The following is a 24,330-nucleotide window of genomic DNA, read 5'->3' on the forward strand; positions in this document are numbered from 1 at the left end:
ATTTTCAACTTTACAGTGTGCATTTGCTGCTCTTTGAGCTACACAGTGTAATTCTGTCACTTAAGCATCAGGAGAGAAGGGTACTTCACATACAGTCTGGGGAGGATTAATTTTGTTTGAGTCATGCAAGAGAAGTAGGGCTCTTTTCAGGAATCCATTCAAGATCCAGATATATATCTGTCTATTTACACATCTATCTACCTGGTTAGACTGATAATTCTTCATTACATGGACCCCTGTTTGCTCAGCTGCTTCCCAGCAAAAATGATTCTGTCTCGAATCTGAAATCAGATAAAATAGTAGAGCTTGTGGTGGTGGTATCTCTGTATGGTTTTTATTTCCCCCATTTATGATTGCTAATTAGGGGGATCACCTTCTTTCTTCTTTTGCTCACTATGAAAAGTTTATGTTGTGAAACATTTAAGGATGTATTCATCTAGACAGATGTTGGCCTAAATTTATTCTCTCTGACTGTAACTAGAGTCAAGACTTAATAATTTTAAAAATATCACCTGAGTAGCTGAAGTGCAGGAAAAACTCATGAATCAAATAATATAGGAATTAGTAGGATCTGCTGAGGGATCTTAAATAAGTTTTGCTTGCTACTGTACTTTTGCTAAACATACTAACCATTTGGTGATTGGAGGGGAGGAAGAAAGGTTATATAGGAGGAGTCTATTTAAAGGTGACTGTTTAGTAGGTTGTTCAGGAGTACTAAATACATTGGAAATTAATTCCTTCCCACTGGACACAGTTAAAAGTCAAACAAATATAGAAATTATGCTGAAGGAAGTGTAGTGTGCCTCCTGTTTGGACAGGAAAATTGGCAGGAGCACGAATGATTTCTAAACACCAGCACTACATTAAATAAATCTTACGTTCAGGAAGAGTCTCCAGGTAACAATTTTACCCTCCTTAGCTGACATTGTGAATTTTTACATTCTAACACTGAAGTTTTCACTCTTGGAATTAGGAATTGTATATGAAGATTCAGGAATCTGGTCTCAAGACCCTGGGCTTGGTCACATGTCTAAAGAACATCACCTGAACTTGACTGGAGAACTTAAAACTCATTTCTGGTGCATTTACATATACAGCTGTTAATCTTTATAAATGTGATGCATTAATCTCCACTGGATTTTTAAAGTGTCTGGTTTTCAATAGAATAATAACTCATTAAAATGTAAATGTTTATATATTCCTCTCCGTGTTTGTGTGAGAGGAGGAGAGTCATTTAAAAAAAAAACAACTTCCAGATTTTTTGATTAATGAACAGGAATTCTGACTGTATCTACAAGAAATCTATATCAAAGAGAGTTTAAAGTATTAACTAGAAAGCAGTCTAGATAGTCCGAAAGAGCATGTGCTTTAATATGGATTAATCAGGTTGGCAGTAAACACAAAAACTGCCTTTACTGTGTTTTAATCTCCGTTTATAAATTAACCCCACTTCTGAAGCCTTAACAGACTGTGCAGTATTTAAGTGTTGTAAGGGTGTATTGCTTTATAACCTCATTGAAACTGGGTGGTCACCTGACATGCAGCCTCTTCCATTGCCATCAGATATTGAATGTGTTTTCTTCTCATGCCAGGTGATCCATTGCAGTGGCTATTTGAAGATACGGCAGTATATGCTAGATATGTCTTTGTATGATTCCTGTTACCAAATTGTTGGACTGGTGGCTGTAGGTCAATCTTTACCTCCCAGTGCAATCACCGAGATCAAACTTCACAGTAACATGTTTATGTTCAGAGCAAGTTTGGACTTAAAATTAATATTCCTAGATTCCAGGTAAGCAGCTATTTGATTTCTAGCATAAAATGTTTTCAAAGTCAAATGTTATCATAAGCTACTGTGGTTTCCAAACAGATCAATATATTCATGACAAAACAAAGCAGTCCAAAATAGATCTGGAACACAAAGACCATGTGGGTGTTCAAAGCCCTTCAGGTAGCTAGATAGACCATACTTTGTCTTGAATGTCAACACATAAGAGCCTGTACAATTTATCCTATAGCTACCTATAACTTCAGAGAGTCGACTAAAGCCTTCTTGCTGTGAGTAATAGGCAGATGAGCAATAATACATTTTTACCTTAAAGGATATAAACTTTAATATACAAAGCTAGTGAAATGAATAGGGATGCACCATCATCTGTAATTAAAACAAACACACAACTGAAACACTGAGGTCAAATGACTTGCTGAGGTCATCCAGAAAGCTTTTGATAAAGCAGTAAGAAAACATAGTCTTCTGCATTTTAGTGTAATGCCTTAACAATGAATTGAACCCTACTAATGAGGTTGTTAGAATGAAAAAGAATTCAGCTGTTTACTATGTGAAAACACAGCCTTCTTAAAGAAAACTTGGGACAATGGCTATTGCTGAGGAAAGAGAACCCTGCCTCCACTCTCATCTGATATACTCAAATACCAGCTCAGAAGAGAAGAGCACAAAACCAGAACTGAAGGAGCTGTGAAATGATTCATTCCTCTCTTTTTGAAACATGGTATCTTTTAGTATACAATGACACTTTGTACAGTGCAGTTCAAGACACCTTGAGGGAAAAAGCCCAAATTCCCAGATGATATAACAGATTTGGCTATTGACAAGATGATCATTCTTAAAAAATCCCTGCATGTGAAGCAGTGTGTCACACACTCTCTCATTTCCCTGGCATGCTGCGTTTGCAAGAAGCAGAAATTATATTCATGTGTGACAGTGAAAAAGAGTCTATATCCAAGACAGTAGGGAAGTTTTGCATGGCAGGTCAACCATGCAAGAACATGCTCTTTCTCCATGCTAAGTCAATGAGATAGTGGGCCATCAGCTGCTAAAATACAAAGACCTAGTTGTTTCTGGAATCCTTCCTCTTTTTTTTTTGGCATGCTTTACTTAATATAACAGCCACAAAGCAGCACAAGGGCTTCAGCAACATGTCTTTGCATGTGGAAAAAAGGAAATGATGTGCCTAAGAGGAACTGCCTGGAGACATAAATGTCTTCAAAGGAGACAGTATAACCAGAGGTGTTGACAGGATCACAGATAGAACCAGTACTGTTGTGTAGCTGTGTTTACCAAAGAGCAGATGGGTGTCATCCACACATGGGACAATCAGGGGTATTAAGCGCTACCAAAGCCCTTTGCTCTCCCAGCTGAGCAAACCAAATCATATTTGCTCAGAGCAGGGACATATTAGCAATAAGACAAAACTGTTTTCAGGCTTGCTTCTGGTATCCACACAAAGAAAAGTGTTGTTAGATATTTAGAGGTAACAGTCACAGCAGACAGGCCAGCATTAAAGTCACAGGAAGGAGCAACAACAAGCCTTTCTAGACACTTAATACATGTAAAACATGCAAGAGTTCATTTATCAAGGTCACTATAAAAAGGAGATGGTTGCTTCCCTCCAAAGTGATCTGCTGCTTTTGATTTTCATGGTGCAGCCTATTCATTCATTGCTACATGATTTACAAAGACTTTAAAGAACTCTAGAGGGCAGAACTGATCCCTGGGGCAAGCTCTGTTTCCTTCTGTGTGCCCTCTCACACTTGAAGAACAACCTTTGGAGCCCAGGGTCCCTACAGTAACTTATTGAGGGGCTGAGTTTGTGTCAAGGAAGTCAAGCAGCTGAGTTTATTTCCAGATTCAAACTTTTCAAAAGTTTGGGTGTCCTCATAACTGTTAATGATGTTGTTTTTGCCCACGGGAAGACCAGCTTCAAAGTGATGCTGCACCTCCAGAAAAATTAACACCTGGCTTAGCTTTCTGGCATTTTGTTTGGTTTTGGATTAGCTGTTTCTGTACTCACCAATTAAGTGAGGAGGATGAAACTGCCACCCTTGTTTTAATCGCAATGAAGTCAGAAGGACCACTGAAACCTGAACAGGATCTTTCACCGGTATTTCACCATGCTGATAGGCTTAAACGAGAATTTGGGCCCCTAGAATCTTAAGCCAGGAGGGCCAGCGCACGCTGCAGAGAAGAAACACAAGCATATATTGACATATCTTCCTGCAGAAACCAAGCACATGTGCTCACTCTGTGTTGGCAGTCTTTGACTGAGGCAAAGGCCTGCAAGAGTTTCCCAGATGAAGGCATAGCTAGGGGAGCTATGGATGTATTTGTACTGTATTTATAATAAATCAGACCACAAAGGCATTTTTTGTTGTTGTTTTTCTGACTTCCTTCAGAAGAATCCCACCCCACAATGTGCTCTCTCGAGTAGAATGTAAAGTCCCTAGTCCCTGTGGGGTCCACATGATTGCTTAGTGGTAGGGTAAGAGTAAAGAAGATGCATATTAGTTACAAAAGGAAAGAAAAGTAATCAAAGTTTACATTATCTGCAATCCCCAATGATATGTCACTTGAGACCCTTGTATTCATTATTCACTGATGATACAGTGTATCCGCGTCGGTGTTTAAGTTCAGACCAGAAGTATCTTTTTGAAGTGAAAGTCCTGACGGCCCCCTCTCATTGCACTGCAGTTCATGTCATGAAGAGGCCTTAGGCGTGTGAACTGGGTTCCTTCTGGATGAGTCTAAACTGGAAGACAACCTCCAAGAGCATGTCTAAGGCACTCCAACTATTATAAAGCTTTCAGTGCATAGGCCTAGACTAGAGCTAGTCCCGAGTAAAAGTCCCAAAATTAAAATATGTAGATGTATCTGCTGCCGCAGAAGTAGATCCTCAGCAGTAACAGTTTTACTCTACAGATTGCTTGCTAATAGACTGTACTACTTGTTAATGTAGATATACCTTTGTATGGTACCTCTTTTCTGCCTTTTTAGGTGAAGAAAGCCCAGGACAGCATAAAACACCCCCCCCCCCAGCAACACTAGGTAAACAAGCCACATTATGGCTGAGTTGCACAATGTACTTTAAGGAGTTTTGTTCTCAAGCAACAGTATAAAATAAACAAAAGTCCGTTTTGAACCTTGAAGTTTAACTCTTCAGGTCTGACCCAGTGTAAGTCTCACCAGTGTAGTCTGGTTCTTTAACATCTGCAGAGATGCTGCTGTTTCAGATTTGTTCCTTTATTCCACTTCTCATCATGAGAGGATGTTTTTCTGAAGTCTAGCTTCAGACTTCCTTTTCTTAGCTTGTGATCTTCATAGCTCCTTGTCTTTCCACATTCTCAGCTGGAATAAGCTCCTGCTTCCTTCTCCTGTTAGGTGTTAGCCTGAATTTATTTATAGACCACAATCACAGCTTCTATGGACTGACATACATGCTACACTCATATGTTTGCAAAAGTAAATGAAAACGTGTCAGCAGTCCACAAGAGTAGTTTCATTGTTTTGTGAATGGCTCCTCAACTGGATCTTTGTGCAAAGGATCATGCATGGCAGTGGCAAAAGCCCAAGGTGGAAACAAGTAAAAGAACTCTTTTTCCTGCCTGTGTGTAAGGCTGGCCAGGGAATAGCTGCACCTTGCTTTGGCTGGGTTGAGAGGGTTTATTTTCTTATGAAGATGAGGATTCTGTTTCCAAAACTAACATTTTGTCCTGCAGTTTTTAGGCACCTGATTTGTTGGCACAATTAAACATTAGGTTAATGAAACTGAATATTCCTAGAGATTTTGCTTAGTATGGAATCTTGTTTTTCCAGGGTGACTGAATTAACTGGGTATGAACCCCAAGATCTGATAGAAAAAACCCTCTACCACCATGTTCATGGCTGTGATGTGTTCCATTTACGATATGCTCATCATCTGCGTAAGTAAAAAGAATGCTAGACTGAATTTTATTAAGTAGAGTGAGAAGCTTTGCAGACAAGAGACACTATGCTGGAAAGTAGAGAAAGCTTTCCAAATCTTGACTGGAGCTAGATTTTCAAAAGTGCTTGGCTATCACTTAAGGAAATAATTAGTTCTGCACATAAGCTAGATGATACTCAATATGCTGTGCTTCTGAAAAAAACATATCTGGCCACTTTTATCTTTCTACTTAAAGGCTCTAGATTCTTTTGAAAAATTGGACTTGATTCTGGGTGGTGAACTCTTGAAGGAAAAAACCCAAGAGAGCAAATGAGTGAGTGAGAGGGGAAATTCTGAACTATACTAGCCTCTGTTGTTAAAAAAAAATTACGCAACAGCTCCCCTTTCCTCTGAAATACGTTAGTAATAATCATCCCATGTTTGAAGTGAATGCAAACCCAAAAAATCCTTAGATGAATGTTCATTAGTAGCATGTGGATGAGGTTTGGAGAATGGAGTGTCAGGAAAAAAAATTACATATTTAATAATTCCCCATCTGCCAACAGAGACACTAATCATATCTTCAAACATCTGGATTTGGGAAGTAGTTCATTCAGTAGCACATTAATTTGAGAAGCAAATTGAGGGAATAGCTGAACTCTGGATTTGGCTCAGTTTGCTGCAGCCCATACGATGCGAAGATGACATCCAAAAACCAATGTCAGTGAATTTTTTTCCAGATTGCTCATGTGGGCTGAAAGCAGCCAGAGTCAAATCCTTCTCTTAGGCTTCCTGAAGGAGAAAGTAGTCAGTTCTTTACCTTAATATGTGCTGTTGATGAGGATATGGAATATAAAGAAGGAGGTAACTGTATTTGGTCAGTCAGTGCTGAAATTCCAAGTGCCAAATTCTGTTGATGGCAGTGTGTGCTATACCTGGGAAAGCAGAAACTGATCTTTACAGCAAGTTCATATTTACCAAAACATCACTGAATACTGTGGGCCATTGCAAACTAAAAACTAGAATGATCAGGGCACATGGTAATGTCCTGCTGGGCGGTATCCTCTTCATAGTGTTAATGTTTGCATCTGGATGTGACTGTTGACCTGTACAAAATATCACTCATTATTTTCACAAGAGCATTTGAAATACCTATGTGAACCAGTATAGAGATGATTCTGTTATAGACACAGTCTTCTCTGGAAAACAGTTTTCCATTTTAGAGCAGAGCAATGAATAATTCTGTGTGTGCAGTAGAAGACTTGCACTTTGGCTGCCAGTTTGATCCACGTATGACAGGAGTTTTAAATAAAGAGACACAGCATGTTTACTGAATTACCACCCCCACCCCCCCCAAGAGCCTCCCCCCAACCAAACAGGATAACTAAAAGCAGTTCTCTAGATACTGTATCTGAATTACAAAGAAAAATTACTGTAAAGTTTAAAAACAGAAGAAAAATGTGAGACATATACATAGAAATTTATGAAAGTTTCAAAGCAAATAAATGCCAAGAAGCAAAAAATAATGGCTAATGCCTGGGCAACAGTGGGAACAGTGCAGAATCACAGTCAGAATACAAAATAATAGGAATTATTAAAACAGATGTAAAGTGTACAAACTTCCTCTGGGGAGCACTGTTATAACTCCCTCACTATCCATCAGTAAATGTCTTAGGAACATGAACAGTAAAAGGTTGGCAAGTTTGACGTACCATTCTATAAAGCAATTTGATGATTAAGTGTCATCTGATGAAGAAATCTGGAGAGAAACATCTTACACCTAATAAGGGTATTAAGAGAAAAAAGAAAAGAAAAGAAAAAAAAGCAATCCTAAACTAGGGTAACCAATTGCTTTTTCAAAGAGGAAAAAAAATTCCCAAACTGAAGACATAAAGCAACTGAACTTTAAGTGAAGCAGCACAGAAAACAAGACAAAGGAAACAGTGAGAGGAACAAGTTAGAAGGGATATAACAAGAACTTGAGACTATGAGGAAAATGTAGATGTGAATATTTGCCTAAGGTGTGCTGGCAGCAGTGTTTCCTGTTTTAAACATTTGATTAGCTTCCAGCTATATGAAAAAGCTTCTGGCGTTTGAACTAGTGTTATTTATTTCTATAGCACCATCAATATACACAGTGTTTGCTCTGCAACTGGGGAAATGTGGCCACACAAATAATGAGTCCCTGCCTCAGGGTCTTGCATTCTAAGAGACAGGATAGAGAAGCTGTTGCAGTACAGACAAAATATTCCTCTCTTCCAGTATAGATAAAAAGATTTTCTGGCCTCAGAGAAATCACTTCATTTGTACCATCATCTCTCTGTGAGGAGGTTTTTCTGCATCCCACATGTTGTAACATCATTGCTCTTCCCACATAAAATTTTACAAGAGTCACATCTCTGTGCCTTGGCAAAGCAAGCCCCAGCCCCAGCTGATGTCATCACCAAACTGTTCTGCTGCTTCCTGGAAGTCAACCTATGTATTTATAGAACCTGTCATATAGCAGAGCACAGTTTACACTCTGCCCATGGCATTGAGTCTACTTTTGCTCCCCCAGCAGTCGAGCCTTCCAGCAGAACTGCATTAGTTTTTACGAGTGCAAAAGAACTGTAGAGTCTATTAAGGCACGATCCACTGACCGTGTTGCTTGATGGCTGGACCGATGACATGCCAGGTTGTGTGTGCCAGGGAAGGTAAAGGAATGACTGCTGTGAGTGTGGGATGAAGAAGTCCATTTCTTTTAGTGGTATACTTAAGTGCAGGTTAGGAAGTCCCAGCCACATGCCCATGAGCCTGCTGGAGCCTTTTAAAATAGCCATCTATGACAGACCAGAAGGACCAGCCCAGCCAGCTCAGTGCCTTTTTTCAGCTTGCCTGCTAAACCAGGAGGGAACCACAACAGTGGAACACCCAGCTACAAATGGCACATGTAAGAGCCAAGGCTAAAGCCACTGAATCCTCCCCGTTTGATTGCAGCGGAGGCCACCAAGAAGTCCGAGCCTGCACAGATTGTCTTGGTAGTGCATTTACCTCACTCCCATTTCTGAGGTTTCTCAATCAGCATCAAACAGGGCAATTTAACACAGAGCCAAATGGAAATTGACCTCATTTACTGTATCGGAAGTGCAGCTACTGTCCCCTAGCCAAGGTCAGACTTTCCCCAGATTGCTAAAAATGCAGGAGACATGGAGTCTTCCCTTGTCCCAGGAGAAATATTGGCTTATCCATATAATTAGAAAGGAAAGCTGAACACTGTAGTCCTCAGTGTTTTTCACATCTTTTAAAATACTCTCTGAACTGGAGAGCTAAAACAAGGATTTCAAAAAAATTAGTATGAGAGAGAGAAAGTCAGACCTAGTCCCAAAGCACACGGAAGAACTTTGTTATAGCTAGCAATACATTACAGCATTAATTTCTATTTTGGAAGACTGAGCAGCAAGGCATTTTGAATTCAAGGAAAACCTGACCATTAAACTAGCACAAAGACTTAGTTCTGAAAAGCTTAGACCACATTACAAAAAATATGTTAGATTATCTAGGCCAAAACAAAAGCATCATTTCCTAGAACTGAACCATTTGAATTACAGAACACCAATAAACATAGTGATTCCATGGCATACATCTGATTATTAACATATATTTTTAGAACAGAATTATTTGGCATTGTTACACTGAATCTTTGAGTAACAGCTTCAAGACCTTTACCATGGAGTGATATATTGCACTTAAAGAGTGCACATGCCTTTATATTTTGTAGGTGTGTTTACATATTTATACACATATTCCTCATGATTTTCTTAAATATCTGTACATATGCATACCTCTACCCCATACAGTATTCTATGTAGCAATGTAGGTGTGAAAAAGGACACCAGCAAGTGTGAGGCAAAAAGCTGATATCTAAGAGACTTCAAACTCTACATAGCTGTGGCTTGGTGTCAGCAAGGATGGGTTTTTGAATGTCCTGCAAGATGTCATTGTTTATCTTGTTGCTTTCTGAACAAATGGGTACCATATCCTGTAATGGAAGGAGAACTGACACTTCCAGAAAGACCTGTCTATAGCCATTTTGTAAGAGCCTGACTTTCTTAGGGAGATTAACTTGTAACATGTACAGATGGATAGAAGAGTAAGTAGCCCAAAGAGATGACCTGTATGCTACAAACTTAGAGGACCTTTCAGCAAGAACAAGAACTCTTGCTCTTTTATTTCTCTAGGTCTTACACTGGGCTATTCACATTATTCACATTATTGTGCTTTCTGACTGTTACTGAAATTACAAACCCCTACTCCCCTAAGTAACAACTGAACAACAAAAAAGCCAACCCCAATGATGACTGATAGCCATATAGTTAATTGCCAAACAGTAAACAAACCCCCAAAGATTATGCACTCTTTTGTTCCCAATTTAATATTGCTTGCCTTCTCTGTCAGGAAAATCATCTATGATTACTAATTATAAGACCATATATTTTAATTTCAAGTGGTCCTTTGCTCTACTAGAGTTGGCTGAAAGAGAAAGCTGTTGTTCTATTTCCTTATCATGTATCTGCTTCTGCACCAAACGTTTACAATAAGAGAACAAAATTACAGTGAGCTTTGCTACTAAGTTCAGTCTAGTACAAACCCCACGTTTGCAAGCAGTAAGTCCATTTCTTTATCATGTATTATATAAAGGAATTGCTACCATTTATCACTTTTTTTTTTTTTTTTTTTGGACATAGTTCGTGCAGCAAGCTCAGTCCCTTATTTCCTAATTTAAAGTAAATAACTATTGTATAGAAGAGTAAGAAGATGGAGTTTCCTGGAGGAATGCTTCAGGGTCACACAAGAGAAGAACCTCCGTCGAAGGCTGGGCATTATCTTCTAGTGAATCGTTAGATAAATGCCTGGCACTGAACCAGAAATATTTGTGGCTAGATTAAATATCTAGAGATTCCGCACAACTCCTATTATAGCATAGCCTTATGCCAAAACATCTTTGTTCACATGGAATCCAAACTGATGTATAGAATATTACATTTCTAGTGAAATCTATCAGATAACTGATTCACCTCTCTGGCCTTGCCTTTATTTGTGTACTTAAGAACCAAATAGCATTTTAATTTTACCCTTTTAAATCAACCTTCAAAGTGTAGAGCTTACAGAGGAAAAAGCATCATAGCATAAAATATATCGCAAAATACACAATAATCTATCAAGCTATGAATGACAAAAGTGCTTCCAAATATCCTGGAAAAATTCAAGCTAGTTGTGTCCACTTCAAAACACTTTTGCTGCCTTGAACTTTTCATTTTCAGTTAGATTCAAAACAGTAAGTGTTTTTGCAGAATGCAAGCATAAGAGAGCAGGTTGAACTGAAAAAGAAGGAAGACAAACCTTAATAGTTTGCAACATGCTATTCGTAAACAATAAAGTGACTTTGTGAAACTATGTAAAGGGGCAGGACAGATATCTTAGCAGGGGTGCTATTTAAACTTTGGACAGAGAAGGATGAGGTTTAAAGGAAGGGGAGGAGGGAGAAAAGTTCCTGCCTTGCAAATAAATCTCTTCAGGAAGTGGTCACAAGTCCAAGCAATGTGAAATGCTTTTTTGTGTTGTATTCACAGTGTTGGTGAAAGGCCAAGTCACAACCAAGTACTATCGACTACTGTCCAAGCATGGAGGCTGGGTTTGGGTACAGAGCTATGCTACTATTGTGCATAACAGCCGTTCATCACGGCCTCACTGCATAGTGAGTGTCAATTATGTCCTTACGTAAGTCAAAATACTTTGTACCATTACGTGTTATCAGTAATTGATTCATTTTGCATGTTATCATTAATTCATTCACTACTAATTAAATCCTTCAAGCTTGCTTTACTTGTGTCTTCCAGTATCACTCTGTGCTTGCATGTTACAGCCACTTTTCTCATATTCTCTGTCTTTTAGTTACACTGGGCTAAAAAGAGCTAGTATTCCTGGTGATTACCTTGTACACCATAGGCTTGAATGTAATACGGCTTGTAGCCATTGCATTAGACCTGGACCCCAGTTCTGTAATTGTCATCAGGACTGCGCTTGGGCTGCCCAGACACAGTGAAAGCTACTGCTACCCAGCAGATGTCACAGTGTCAGTTTATGTGGCAGAGACATGGTAGGAAGCATTACTCCTGCCAGGGACAGGTGAATTACCAAGGATTCCCTCCCTTGCCTTGGGTTGCACAGATACTCAGAGCAAAACTACATTCTCACAATGGCAAGTAGCTCCCACCGAGCTGGTGAACGTACACCAGTTTGGACCTACAGTTTATGAATTCTGTTTTAAGTCATGAAGATGCTACAAAATTCCTATCTTGATATAAACCTGAGAGAAACAGAAATCTATACTGAATGAGAAGGATAAATAATAGTGAAGCAGTCTGTGATGGAAGAAACTATCTGTAGGGGAAAAGAAACAAAAGGGATAATGGACACCCCTTGTGTTGAATAGAGCAAAAAAGCAGGGAACTCTACATTCTTTTATTGGTCTAGACTGGTCCATTTCATATGTGACTTGAAAGTAAGATGTGTTTGCATGACATGTGTGGTAAGATCACGTATGCTTACATATTACAATGTTGTCTCTGATACCTGACGTTGGGGAGTTAAAGTGTATGAGCTGAGAAACCATAGGGTGTTTCCTTAAGCTACTTTAAGTAGATACTCAGCCCTAGACACACTGGCTAATGCTGCCCTCATTCCTGTGCAGATGTGAAAGCCAGCAGCATGAGGGAAAGACTCAGCTCTGCAACCTGCCTGAGTCCCATGAGTTGGGGCAAGTAATCTGAGTAAAAAGGAGGACACCATGCCAGGGACATAACAGCATATTCTTGAGCTGAATTTACATCCAGGTTATTCACTATCAAAAAGTGATGGAACTGAGTTCTAGATAGGAACTGAAAGAGAAGTAGGCATTTTTTTCTAGTTATCCTTTCAAAAATATACTCCACTGTTGATACTGACAAAACCAGGGGAGACCATTTTATCATCAGAACTGTGTCAACTAATCTTTCAAAATATGATCCACAGTCTGTTCTTGATGTGTTTTTAGCCTCTCTTGGACAAAAATATGCCCTGTCTGTGGGGCAGATAAAACTGAGCAGAACAGAGCAGAAATAAAAGTCTAGAGACTGTCAGAAGAACAACATTGCAGTTCCTGCGGTCTGGTTACAAGCACACTGCGCTGACAGGAGAGGAACATTGCTCCTTTTCCTATCCTCAGGGCTAATTGTGACAGTCAGGGCAGAGAATAATTCCTGATTGAGGAGGAGTCAGATGAACTGATATGTGTCTTTCTATTAGCTGACATGGCTATGATTCCAAACCGCAGGGTGCCACAGATGGCTAAGAAGAAGTTGGCACAGTTTAGGTTCAGAGGGTGAGGACATTTAGTACAAAGATGTTAAAGCAGTTCCCAGTGGAACGTTTGTGACAGACTTGCGTGGGGATGGGGTCAGACCATAAAATTCACTGCCTGCTGACATCCCCAGCCTCGCAGTGCAGACTCTGTGTAAATCTTGGAAGAATGAAAATTAAAACATTGTGAAACCTAACATGTATTTTCAAAGGAGCTATTTTGGATTTGTGTGGTATGTTTGAGTATGTAATTTATTGGGCTATTCTTTTGCAGAGATATTGAGTATAAGGAACTTCAGTTGTCACTGGACCAGGTTACAATTTCTAAGTCACAGTTTTCATGCAGAAACTCAGTATCTACCTCGCAGGAAACAAGGAAAATAGTAAAACCCAAAAGTAACAAAATGAAGGCAAAACTCAGAACAACGCCTTACCCACAACAGGTAACTTTTTCAGCAATATTTACTTAGCAATTTTTGTGGTAGAGTGCTTGGGACAGGACAGAAATCATCCAGAACTGAACTTACTGTAAAACTGATGATAATATGCTCTGCTGCAGGAACTCCCTTGTAGGCCAGAATACAATTAGACCCTTTTGTTCTTGGGGTGGACAGCAGAAGTAGTACAAACCAACTGTGGCAAGTGATGCAAACACAAAAACTTTTGGATTTGCAGTATGCGAAGTACTTCAAAAACAATGAGCTTTCTTGGTAAAAAGAAGAAAAACATGTCCTAAGAACAGCTGTGTTGTGAAAATTTGTGCTGGGATAGAATGCATCTAATTCACTGTCGATGTGCAGAGTCCTTAATGTCACATAGGTATTAGCAGTTTCCTTATGCTGGAAAATGCATCATAAGAATGAATTCTAGCAAACAGAGCACTGGAGTGGAATTTGGAATCTCTCATTGTCGCTGGGTGAGCTAGAAACAGACGTGAAAGGAAACTATGGAGATTGTCCATAAAACCGGGTTGGTGAGACTGACACCCACCATGACACATTCTGCACTTTGCAATGAACGTTGCTGGAATGGGCTAGTATTTGCTTAAAACAGCAGTGAATGCAGCTAGCGTTCAAAACATTGACAGCCCAAAAAGAAGCTGATGCAAAGGACAGATTTTGTGTTCCTACCATTCTAAAGCTTGACATGCCAACGTAGGTAAAATCATATTAATGGTTTGCTACTGCATTTATCAATGACTTCCAGTGCTTTGCAACAAACTTCTGCCCTCTGGTAGTTAAAACTGCCTACACCTACTAGCAAAAATCCAACAGGCAAAATTATCAAATAAACCCTTAACATTAGGATGACAAAATAGTTTTTTGTTTGCATGTTAAGTGAAGGTAAAGTTATCGTGAAGACAAGGAACTTTAAATGCACTGGTAAGCCAGTCCCTTTAGCCAGTGAGATTGCAGTTCAAGGAGGTCCAGCTTTGGGCTCCTCTACGATATGTTATGTGGTTTCATATAAAAGTTAGTCATTTAACTCTCTTCCTCCTTTTTTTTTTTTTTTTTTTCTTTCCCCCAGCAATACAGCTCATTCCAAACAGACAAACTGGAATGCAGCCAGGTGGGAAACTGGCGATCCAGCCCTGCAGTGAATGCTGCCACCATTCAAGAACAAAACTTCCATTCAGAAAACAGTGAACTTTTATATGCCCCGTCATATAGCTTGCCTTTCTCTTACCATTATGGACACTTCCCTGTAGATTCTCATGTCTTCAGTAGCAAAAAGCAAATGCTGCCTTCAAAGTTTGGGCAGTCTCAAGGAGCACCTTGTGAAGTGGCTCGATTTTTCTTGAGTACACTGCAGACAAATGGAGAATGCCAGTGGCATTATGCCAACTCCTTGGTACCCAACAGCCAGTCACCATCCAAAAATCTTCCTGATCAGCCAGTGAACATCATCCGACATAATCTTGCACAGAGTTATGAAGGTGGGTGTCACTTTAAAAAAAGAGAAAAAGCAAAGCAAAGCTGTGGAGTATCTGGGAAGGATTTGTAATTGTAGAATGAAAGCAGGAATTACAAGGTGTTTCGGAAACAGAGAAAATCAGAAACAGTGAAATGTAACAACTGCTATGTTTATAGTATTTACATGTTCATCCCTCTTCCCATTACTATAAGCACTTGATTAGGAATATTATCAAAGCATCAGTTGCAAAAATGTATTCACCAGAATCACTTTTAGAACAGGGCTGACATGCCACCTCCTTTAATATTGGCACAGTTTACCTTCATGTTTTGCACTATCAGTTAGAGTTATTTAGTGAAATTGCTCAGGGAAGTCATTGCTGAAGTCAGAAAGAAATAAATGTACTTCAGCTCACATACAGAAATTAAAATAAACACAAACTATTTCCATAAAAATTGAAGGTTGTCCTTTTGAGTATGAAGCCATTCTGAATGTCTTCACCTTACAGTGAAAGAGTAAATGAAATTCACTGTCTTCTGCTATATTTAAAAATGTCTTCAGTGCTCCTCCGCAATCAGCAGCATTATCTCTCAATACAGATGGCCAGCTCAAATACTTTGAAGGAAGCACTGAAGACATTGACTTCTCTGAGGTGGCAGCCTATAAGAAATAACCTTGCAAAGCTATAAAGTAACTGAACAAGTTCAAGACACACTAATCCTTAGATCTCAGATACATCTATCTGCATACACCATTTTGGTTAGTTAAAAATCACTGATGAGGACTGACTGGTTGAGATTCTGCTATAAAGTTAGATGGAAACATTCCTTTCTTCTGGTTTCATTAAGGATGGGATGGAGGAAGCAGTAGTGGAAATTTAAAATAAAAAAGCTAGAAAAGATAGTCTCAAGATTCTTGAGTACCAGAAGCAAGCATTTATTCACTTAGGGACATGACATTAGATATCCTAGATCTGAAGGGAATACCCGCAGATTTTAAAAGCTGAGCTTGCTACGTTAGACAGAAGATGGTATCAGACATTGAACGTGTCTTCCACAGAGGAGCAAATAATTTCTGCCCAGGGTTTTGTCCTTCACAAAACCATTTGACCTAGCTGGTTGACCTTGCCCAGCTGACTGTAGCATTTTATTTTATTGTACTGCGTTTAGGTTGAAAATGAAGACTGAAGCTCTTCTTACAGCCTAGTGCAGGTTAAACGCTTTTTCTGTGCTCATGCTCCTCGAATGTGCTGGCTTCCTTTTGATGCTGCTGTGGACTGGGTATGAAAAGGAGCAGCTTTACACAAAAAATAAGAAATGGTGTTGTCCTTTCTAGAGATGCTGTATCTCTGTGGAAAAGAAAAAAAAGCTACATCTTTTGAGGATAAGTATAGGGATTGAAGTAAATCCTGCAGAACCCCATTAAGTCTGCAGGAACAAAGCTATTCTAGGTGTGCAGAAGTCCGCCCAGCTTTCCTTCCCTGCTTCCAGACTAACAGATGCCGTGAGACTGACCAAGAAAGTAGATCCACCTCTTGCTGGTCAGACGGTGCCATCAGATATACTGAGAATGGATGTGGAAAGAACAGTCTGTTCAGAGAACAGTCTGTAAAATTGATCATGGCCATAAAATTTGCCAGAAAAGCCTAGTGAGCATAGCAGCAGACAAGCAATTTACCATCGGTCGGTTGATATGGGCAGATAACTCCTAGTAAATATATTAAGTCAGAAGGATTCCACAGGAATACTGTTAAATATGTTAGGGAAAAAAATCCCAACAAAAAACTGCAAGAAACTGCCGGTATTTTTCAATTTCATCATGCATGCATACCTTCACCGTTTCCTCATGAACAGGAAAATGGAGCTGTGATACCAGCAGTTCTTACTTCTGGTTCTACTTCTACTTAAGATTTTGTTGCTTAAGTTGGAATATGCGGGTTATCTTTTGAACACAAATATATTTTAATGCATATTTAGCTATTGGGCATTTGATGAAAACTGACTTGGTACAATTAATTCTCTGCAAAAGCACTTACAATTATAGTATTTAGGAAGGAAAAAAGAATAAGGTCCAATTCAGGCCTGGTCAGAGATCATTGCTTGAGTTCACACACAGTGTTCTAAGAGGGGAAAATAAAACAGAGCCTCCACTGCAAAGAGGATTTCTAACTAATTGTTCCAGAGTTTGTTTCCTCCTGAGGTAGAATTAGCCCTGTTGTACTTTTGCTGGGGCTGGTGGCAGAAGAGAAATCTTGAACCTTTGGGACTGACTTTTTGCTTTGAATTGAAAGGGGCATCTGATCTTCCTTACATTGTCAACTGTTGCTTTTTCCAGCGGTTCACTGAAAAACTGACAGCCAGTAAGCTTCAAAGCAGAGAGGATCTGCTTAGCGTCATTATCTTCGATCCAAAGGCAATGCCAAATATGACATCTGGCAACCGGGTTGGATGCTAGGGCTATTCCACATCACATCCATAGAGGCATCTGCCAAAAGTGCCGTAGGCCAGAGACATTTTTCTCTCTGGAAAACAGTTTCTTTTGGAGAGATCAGAGATGTGAAGATGATCATGCCAAGCCATCAAAGCTCTGGAAAAGCACGTAGCAGATAAAACTGTCTGCAAATCAGATGCTGCTCCCTCAGAATCTGGTTTTGAAGCTTCTTCCACTTTTTTCCAGCTGGCCCAGTCATCAGAAAAGAAACTCACTTCAGAGAAGGCAACCGTCTTCTCAGTCAGGGGCGTTTCCTTTGTACACTTGAATGGATACATTACTACTGTGGGTACCACAGTACCCCCTTCTCATAAGTTACGCTGTTGGCCAGTCTGTACGGTGTGAGGCTCAGGGCCACTAATCATGCCGAAACTCAGGAAATGATGAAGAATACTAAGAAAATCTGTGAAAAAGCTCTGGTCTATCTTCTTCCCCCCAGCCCAAGTCCCCACGGTTAGCCTGTGACTACTGGAAGAAATACATGACATCTTCTTTGAAAAGCGTATTCCACTAGAGGCAAAAGGGTCTTGAAGATCATGTTGTCGTACTATAGTTTTTGGAGAGAGAATAATGGAGAACATAGTAATTACAACATCAGCCTATGCCTCAGATGATTTGCAATTAGGGTTCAAAGAGAACACATATTGAGCTAATCCAAAAAATATCTTATCCATGAGCATGGACAGTGTTAAGATCTGTTGTATCTTTGCCTTGTTTGACACGGAGGACTATCAGCATGCCTTTGTGACACAGGAGCGTGACCTGAGCAGTACAGTGACTCTGCTTGTTGGTCTCCAGCAAAGCTCAGAGCAATTGAGTAATTGCTCCTCTTCTCTGAAAACCCTCTTGTACAAAGGATTAGGAAACATACTGAAATACCACGGACTACACGTCAACATTCAAGTGTTGCCATATTGTCTTTTCAGAGCATGTAATAACTGTCAGAAGTGCACTCTTTGAAGATTAGTGTAGATCAGAAAGCCCAAGAAAAGTTATGCAAGACAAAGCATGCATGAAGACTTCCTCAGCTGTGTCCTAAAACAGGAGGGTTTTTTTGCAGACAGGATGCAAAACTGCTGATAAGGACTGCATACCTTTTGCATGAAGATCAGTGCTGAGTACCTGTCTTTATTTCCTTTAACCTGGTTCCAAGATGCCTTGCTTTCATTTTCACTGAAAGAGAGAGGGGCAATGAGAGAACAAGCAGCTCTACCTATTAACATCTTGGTACAGAAAGGCATGTTTGTGAATGAAATACCTTTTCTGCAACCATCTTACCCCATTGAGTACCATCTGATCTTTGACTGTGCTATGTAAAGGCGAGGAGGGAATGCTCCTTGCTGCAGCACTGTGTTTCACAGGAGTTTGCTGTAGTATACCGTAACTATGACAAGACATGATATGTTTTAAATAAAGACCAATACCTGCTAGAGGAGCCTTCCTGTTCCCACTTGGATGGTTGGATGCTGAAGTCTGAGCAGGCTGCCAGGTCAGGGGGCTCTTATCTCCAGGTTTTCCCTCAACTTGCCTGAGCTGCACCCTGTGCGCCAGCAGGAAAGCAGAGCTACTTGGCAAGGACTAACAGAGACATGATGCTTGAAGGACTGAGTTGACTGCTGCAGTTGTAGGCTGTTATGAATAGAGGCAGTGTAAGTAAGCATAAGGAGCCTTCTAGAAAGCTGCTATCACTCTGGTATGATATACAACCTTAGATGTGCAGTGTATCCACCTCATGTAGCACAGCTGAGTTGCTCTGGCACAAGAGCGGTCCACAAAGCATCCCAATGCACTGACTTCAATGACCGTAAAGTGTTTTCAGTGCCGAAGAAGTGCAGAATGCATAGGATCTCCGTGCACCTGCTGAGGCAGGTACTCTGGCAACTGCCCACATGCCAGATGGGTGGAAGCAATCTGGGGTGCTGCCCTTCTACAGCAGCACAGAGCAGCTGGTCAGCTGTTAACTTCCGTATAGAAAAACTCTCCAGGAGGAGTCTTTCCCAGGGCGTGCCTGGGTTTTTGTCTGCTCAGGAAGACAAAAGCAGGTTTAAGGCTAGCTCCAGAAACTGTTCTGAATGTGAGCGGACAAAAACTACTGTGCTCTGTTGCATTGCAGATACCACTTGCTTCACTGTCTGCTCTAACTCCACAAGTGTGCCGACAACTTTAATGGAAGCCTGCAAGCATTTAACCTGATACTTACCTTCTTCCTCAACAAAAGAGATGAAAAGCAACCATGTTTGAGAAACAGGATAGAACAAAATGGATAATATCCTGTAAATCCCCAAGTATGCAAATTACTTCTTGGTACCAAGAAGGCAGCAATCAGCCCAGCAGAGTCTGAGATTACAAAAATGAAGATAAGAAGACAGGGACCAACCGGTTGCTGTGATGGTTCAGCTTCTTACAAGCATGGGCTCTAAAAATGGAAAAGGACAATCTTTTGTTCAGAGATTAGAGTAGAGCCATAAGGTAACAAGACTCCATGCTACAGTAAGAGAACAAACCCATCCCTCCTGTGGATGTGTCAAGTGGGGAAAAACCCTGAAACCAGTATACCAGATTAGTTAAATCATACTAGTTTTACGTCAGTAACTCTCAGCATGGATACTTATTTCATGGTAAAAATGCCAAATGTGGAGTTAAAATTATAGTAGTATAATCATACTGGTAAAATTTCCAAGTTATACTCAAGCATGTGGCTGAATCCCTGTTTTGATTTGTGATCTAAGAGGGCCCTTTTTCAACAGCTGATGAGAATTCAGTTTACTTAGGACTGCATATACTTCTTGGTACAAAATATAGACACGGAAATTAAAAAGAGTAACTTGAAAGGTTGTTCTTTCTAGGAGGGTGGTGGGCTGATCAAGAAGAAATTGGATCCAGATTCCTGTTTAAATTCTGGTGTTAATTATGTGGTGCAACTCCCTCTGAAATTAATGAAGCGGTGTATGTAAAAAGGGTACAATTGAGCTATTTCTGCTTCCTCTGTTATACACGAAGGCTTTGCCAGTCTATTATAGCACAGGGAATATTTAATTATTAGCAGGTACAGTTACATCAGCAACCACTACAGGGGAACTCCAAAACTTTTAAGATGTTGAAAAAAAAATTTTTTGAAAAACAGAAAATCCCTTTTACAAAATGCACTTGAGTGTCCAGAGCTTTCAGTGAGCATAACACAAACTAGAGTTTAGGTTTAATTTGAGAAATTTGGTAAATGCCGCATTTGACCTTTTAACATAAAACTTTCAAATATGCCTTGGAGGAGTAGTATAACTGTCAAACTGTTCATAGAAGACATTGCAAAAAAATTAGTACTCACCTAATTTTAGCTGTACTGTTAGGAGTAAACCAGTGGCTTTTTCTCTTATCATTTGTAGATAGGAGTGTACAAAAAGGAAAAGCTGTGTAAGCCAAGCAGAAAAGCATAAAAACAATTCAAAATGTTTCAAGAGTTCAGCTACCATGGAGAAACTTAAGAGAAAACTAAGATTACTCAATGTATTTTGCAGAAAAAGCCTGAATAAAAATCCTAGGTTCATACTCTCTTGAAAATTTAAGAATCTAGCTTCTGATTTTCCTTGTATATGCAGTTTAGTACTCCCACATTCAAACAAACATTCTCAGTGCATGTTGTAAATTACATTTATATTATATGTATAGCTTTATTATATGATAGTACCTTAAAAGCAGAGATGCAGCATTACTCAAGAAGTATTTATGTTACTTTTCAGTACATGTTTTTAATATCTGATGCTGGCTTTTCAAAGAGAAAAAGCAAAGTCTTTAAGATGATGCAATCTGGATATTACATATCTCACAAATAGATATCACAAATAAGATACTGACACATCAGTATCTAATACTACACACTCTCTTCTCCATTCCTCACAAGGGCAAGAGTGCAATGTACTTCCACAGTGACAGGAAGAACAAATTCTGGTTTAATCATTGAATCATTGACATTTCATAAGTGTTATCCATCCTTTGATAAATCGTTGGATAAATCTCTAAAAAGAGCTTACTTAAGGCCATGGTTTTTGAGAACAGGTCCCATTTCTAAATATTTCTTTGGTTTCATTTCCCTGATTTAACCATATAAATAATGTCAGTGATTTATAATTATTCAGTCAAATAAAGAAATGGGCATTTCACATGGAAAACATTTTCAGAATTGTTCAACACTGTCGGCCCTTCTGAATGGGTCGGGTTTGTTTTTTCACTTTTCAGCACCGTCTTAAAGAGACTTATCCAAAGCCACTGAGGCAAATGGGAACGTCTCTAATCCCTTCAGTGGGACTTGGATCTGGCCCAAATCAAATGGGCATTAAAGTTCAGTCATAAAAAATTTTAGGGTCTAATTATTATATGAGCTCGTTGTCAGTAATTAACGTGTTTTCTCTTTCCTGCAAGTGCCCATATCAAACAGAAGATACAGCCAAGATGCTCTATCTGACAACTTTACAAGCTGCACAGCGCCCATGCCAGGCAGCAGATACAAAGAAGAGATTTATGATTCCGGCATCATGAAATCCAGCAAGATAGAAAACAGGATTCAGCCACCTCACCACCTCATTAAAGAAGAAAACAAGCTAGCTTTTAACAGAGACCTACAAGAGAAAATGAGCATTAATGAAAGTTCTTTTTCAAACTCAATAGCTAACTCCTTGCTGCCAAAATCAGAATGTTTCCAATCCAAAGCTATAGGACAATTAAGTCATCTCCTGCCAATGCCCTCAGTATATGAGCAAACAAGAAGGATTTGTATGAAAGAACCCAAATATGGGCATATTAGTCACCATGCTACAAATCTAGATGAACTGGACAGCAATGAGAGAATGACTGTAAAGCTTGATCATGACTCTGAAAGCGAACGTGTGATGGATGTGAGATCCTCCGGACAAGTTCCATTTGTGCTTCTAAATTATCACCATGTTTTAGCCAAACATGGTACATTTCAAACTTCATCATGTACAGCGACGGGACATGTAGGAGAAAATTATGCATACAATTCCGAGGAAGTAAATACATTTATTTACAAAAACCAAAGCCCCTCATCAGCTTCTTCTCCAGAAACCCACAAGGAATCTGCACTTCCCCATTATATTGGAACTTCTGTAATAATAGCCAATGGAAGGTGACGGTAATAGAGGAGTATTTACATTTAATTAAGAAGCCAAACTGTAATGATTTGCAAAAAGCATGAGAAAACATGGTTACATTTACTGAGCATAGCTGAAGGTCAATGAGGGACAGACTCATGTGTTCCTGGCAATCCACGTGTAACAGTACCTTCAAGGTCAGGAAAAAACCCTACATCTAGCTTCAGTGCTTCGTTGTCACAGATTAAGCTCTGGTGCCAGTGAGAAGACATGTTACAGATCTTATTTTTGTTATTTTATAGTGTGCAACAAAATTAAATGATAGGTGTTATATGCAGAGATTTATATGAAGAACATTTTCTTTCTTCCTTAATCCCTCGTCCTCAAAATACATTCGAGATTTTTTTATCATTATCATGAACTATAAACTCTAGTTTAGCTATTTTTGACAAACTGTGTGAAACCTTACATCAACTCTCCACCCACGTGTTAAACATCTCAACAAATGAACTTTGTTTAAAGAGGGGTGATTTTTAGTATCTATAATACAGCTGTGCTAACCAAACAGAACTCAGTTTGGAAAAAGCTTATTTATTAATTATCCAAAAGTTTTCAAACTAAATAAATCAAACCTAAATTTGATTTATTTAACATAGATTTCAGTGTTCTGAGGTTGTTACCACCACCATCTATCTTGACAAGGAACGATATGACAAATTAATACATACAAATATACGTATTAAAGGGTTACAGGTCTTGTCATGGCAAATTGGGACAAATCACATAGCAGAAACTAAAGACTATTCCCCATGAAAATATTGTAGTAAAGAAAAAGAAATTTGTAAGAGGTGTGTTTCACTGAGTGTTCCAGGAGAAGGCTGTGCAGATTTTCAAACCACCTAGTCAAAAATACATCTTAATAATAGCACCAGAAATCTTTTCTTTATAGTCAAGGGAATAATGAACATTTATGCTTTATTTTAAACTTGCCAGTAGCCTTCTGAAGTTTGAAAGGTTCAGCTTTTAACATGCTGAACTTCCTTAAACATAAATCTCACTGTCAACACAAAGGAAAGATTAATATTTGACTGATTCGTGCACTTCACAAATAACGTCAGTGGACAATCTGAATACGGAAAGTCGAAAGTCGAAAGTCACTGCACAACCACAGAAGCCAAAGTTGCACTTGAAGTAAAGCAGAGTTTGAGGACATCGGGGTTTGGAAGGGAATGCTTTGCACACAATCTCGGTTTGTGCTAACAAACTGTAGCAAGTGAGAAGCATACAGCACACATTTACATTCTGTCCAGCCTGTTAGGAATAGATTTCCTCCTATTTTTTTTTAACTCCTTCATAAAGTTTACAGACAAGGAGACATATGGATCTGTGTGGGTTTAATTGAAAACCATGAGTCTACTTTGGTTTTCAATCACTTCCCCAAACATTGTGTGCTATCGATAGAACAACGAATAACAGCTGTAAATACCAACAATAAAGGTTGTTGTAGAGCTGAGTCAGCTGTGCTTTTAGCCCTCTCTTAGCCCAATTCAAGGGTACTTTACATTTTCAAAACTTCCTCTCTCTTATCAGAGTCTCTCTAGAGAGCCCTTTGCTAAAGAAAATGCTTACCTGGCTTGTGCAAGATGGAAAAATACTCGCTCATGGGTTGCACCTTCTCAGATAAAAATGTAATGAAATACACACTTCTAAAAATTACACATTCTCCATCTTTTATATGCAGCAATACT

At 39.3% G+C, this 24,330-nt stretch overlaps 1 protein-coding gene across 4 annotated transcripts in view; it reads left to right on the forward strand.

The window, feature by feature from the left end:
• SIM2 (SIM bHLH transcription factor 2) overlaps positions 1–23,447 on the forward strand; it is a 60,488-nt gene extending 37,041 nt beyond the window's left edge. For 3 of the 4 annotated variants that reach the window (XM_075771764.1, XM_075771753.1, XM_075771742.1), the window contains exons 7-12: positions 1,593–1,792; positions 5,612–5,718; positions 11,309–11,456; positions 13,351–13,519; positions 14,604–15,012; positions 21,894–23,447. In XM_075771764.1, coding sequence (XP_075627879.1) covers positions 1,593–1,792; positions 5,612–5,718; positions 11,309–11,456; positions 13,351–13,519; positions 14,604–15,012; positions 21,894–22,621 — 1,761 coding nt within the window. In that variant the 3' untranslated portion in view covers positions 22,622–23,447. The remainder of the gene's footprint in view (positions 1–1,592; positions 1,793–5,611; positions 5,719–11,308; positions 11,457–13,350; positions 13,520–14,603; positions 15,013–21,893) is intronic. The other variant, XM_075771774.1, reaches the window with a different exon arrangement.
• Positions 23,448–24,330: the final 883 nt, after the last annotated feature.

Source organism: Balearica regulorum, chromosome 1 (genome assembly GCF_011004875.1).
Source record: "Balearica regulorum gibbericeps isolate bBalReg1 chromosome 1, bBalReg1.pri, whole genome shotgun sequence".
NCBI lineage: Eukaryota > Metazoa > Chordata > Aves > Gruiformes > Gruidae > Balearica > Balearica regulorum.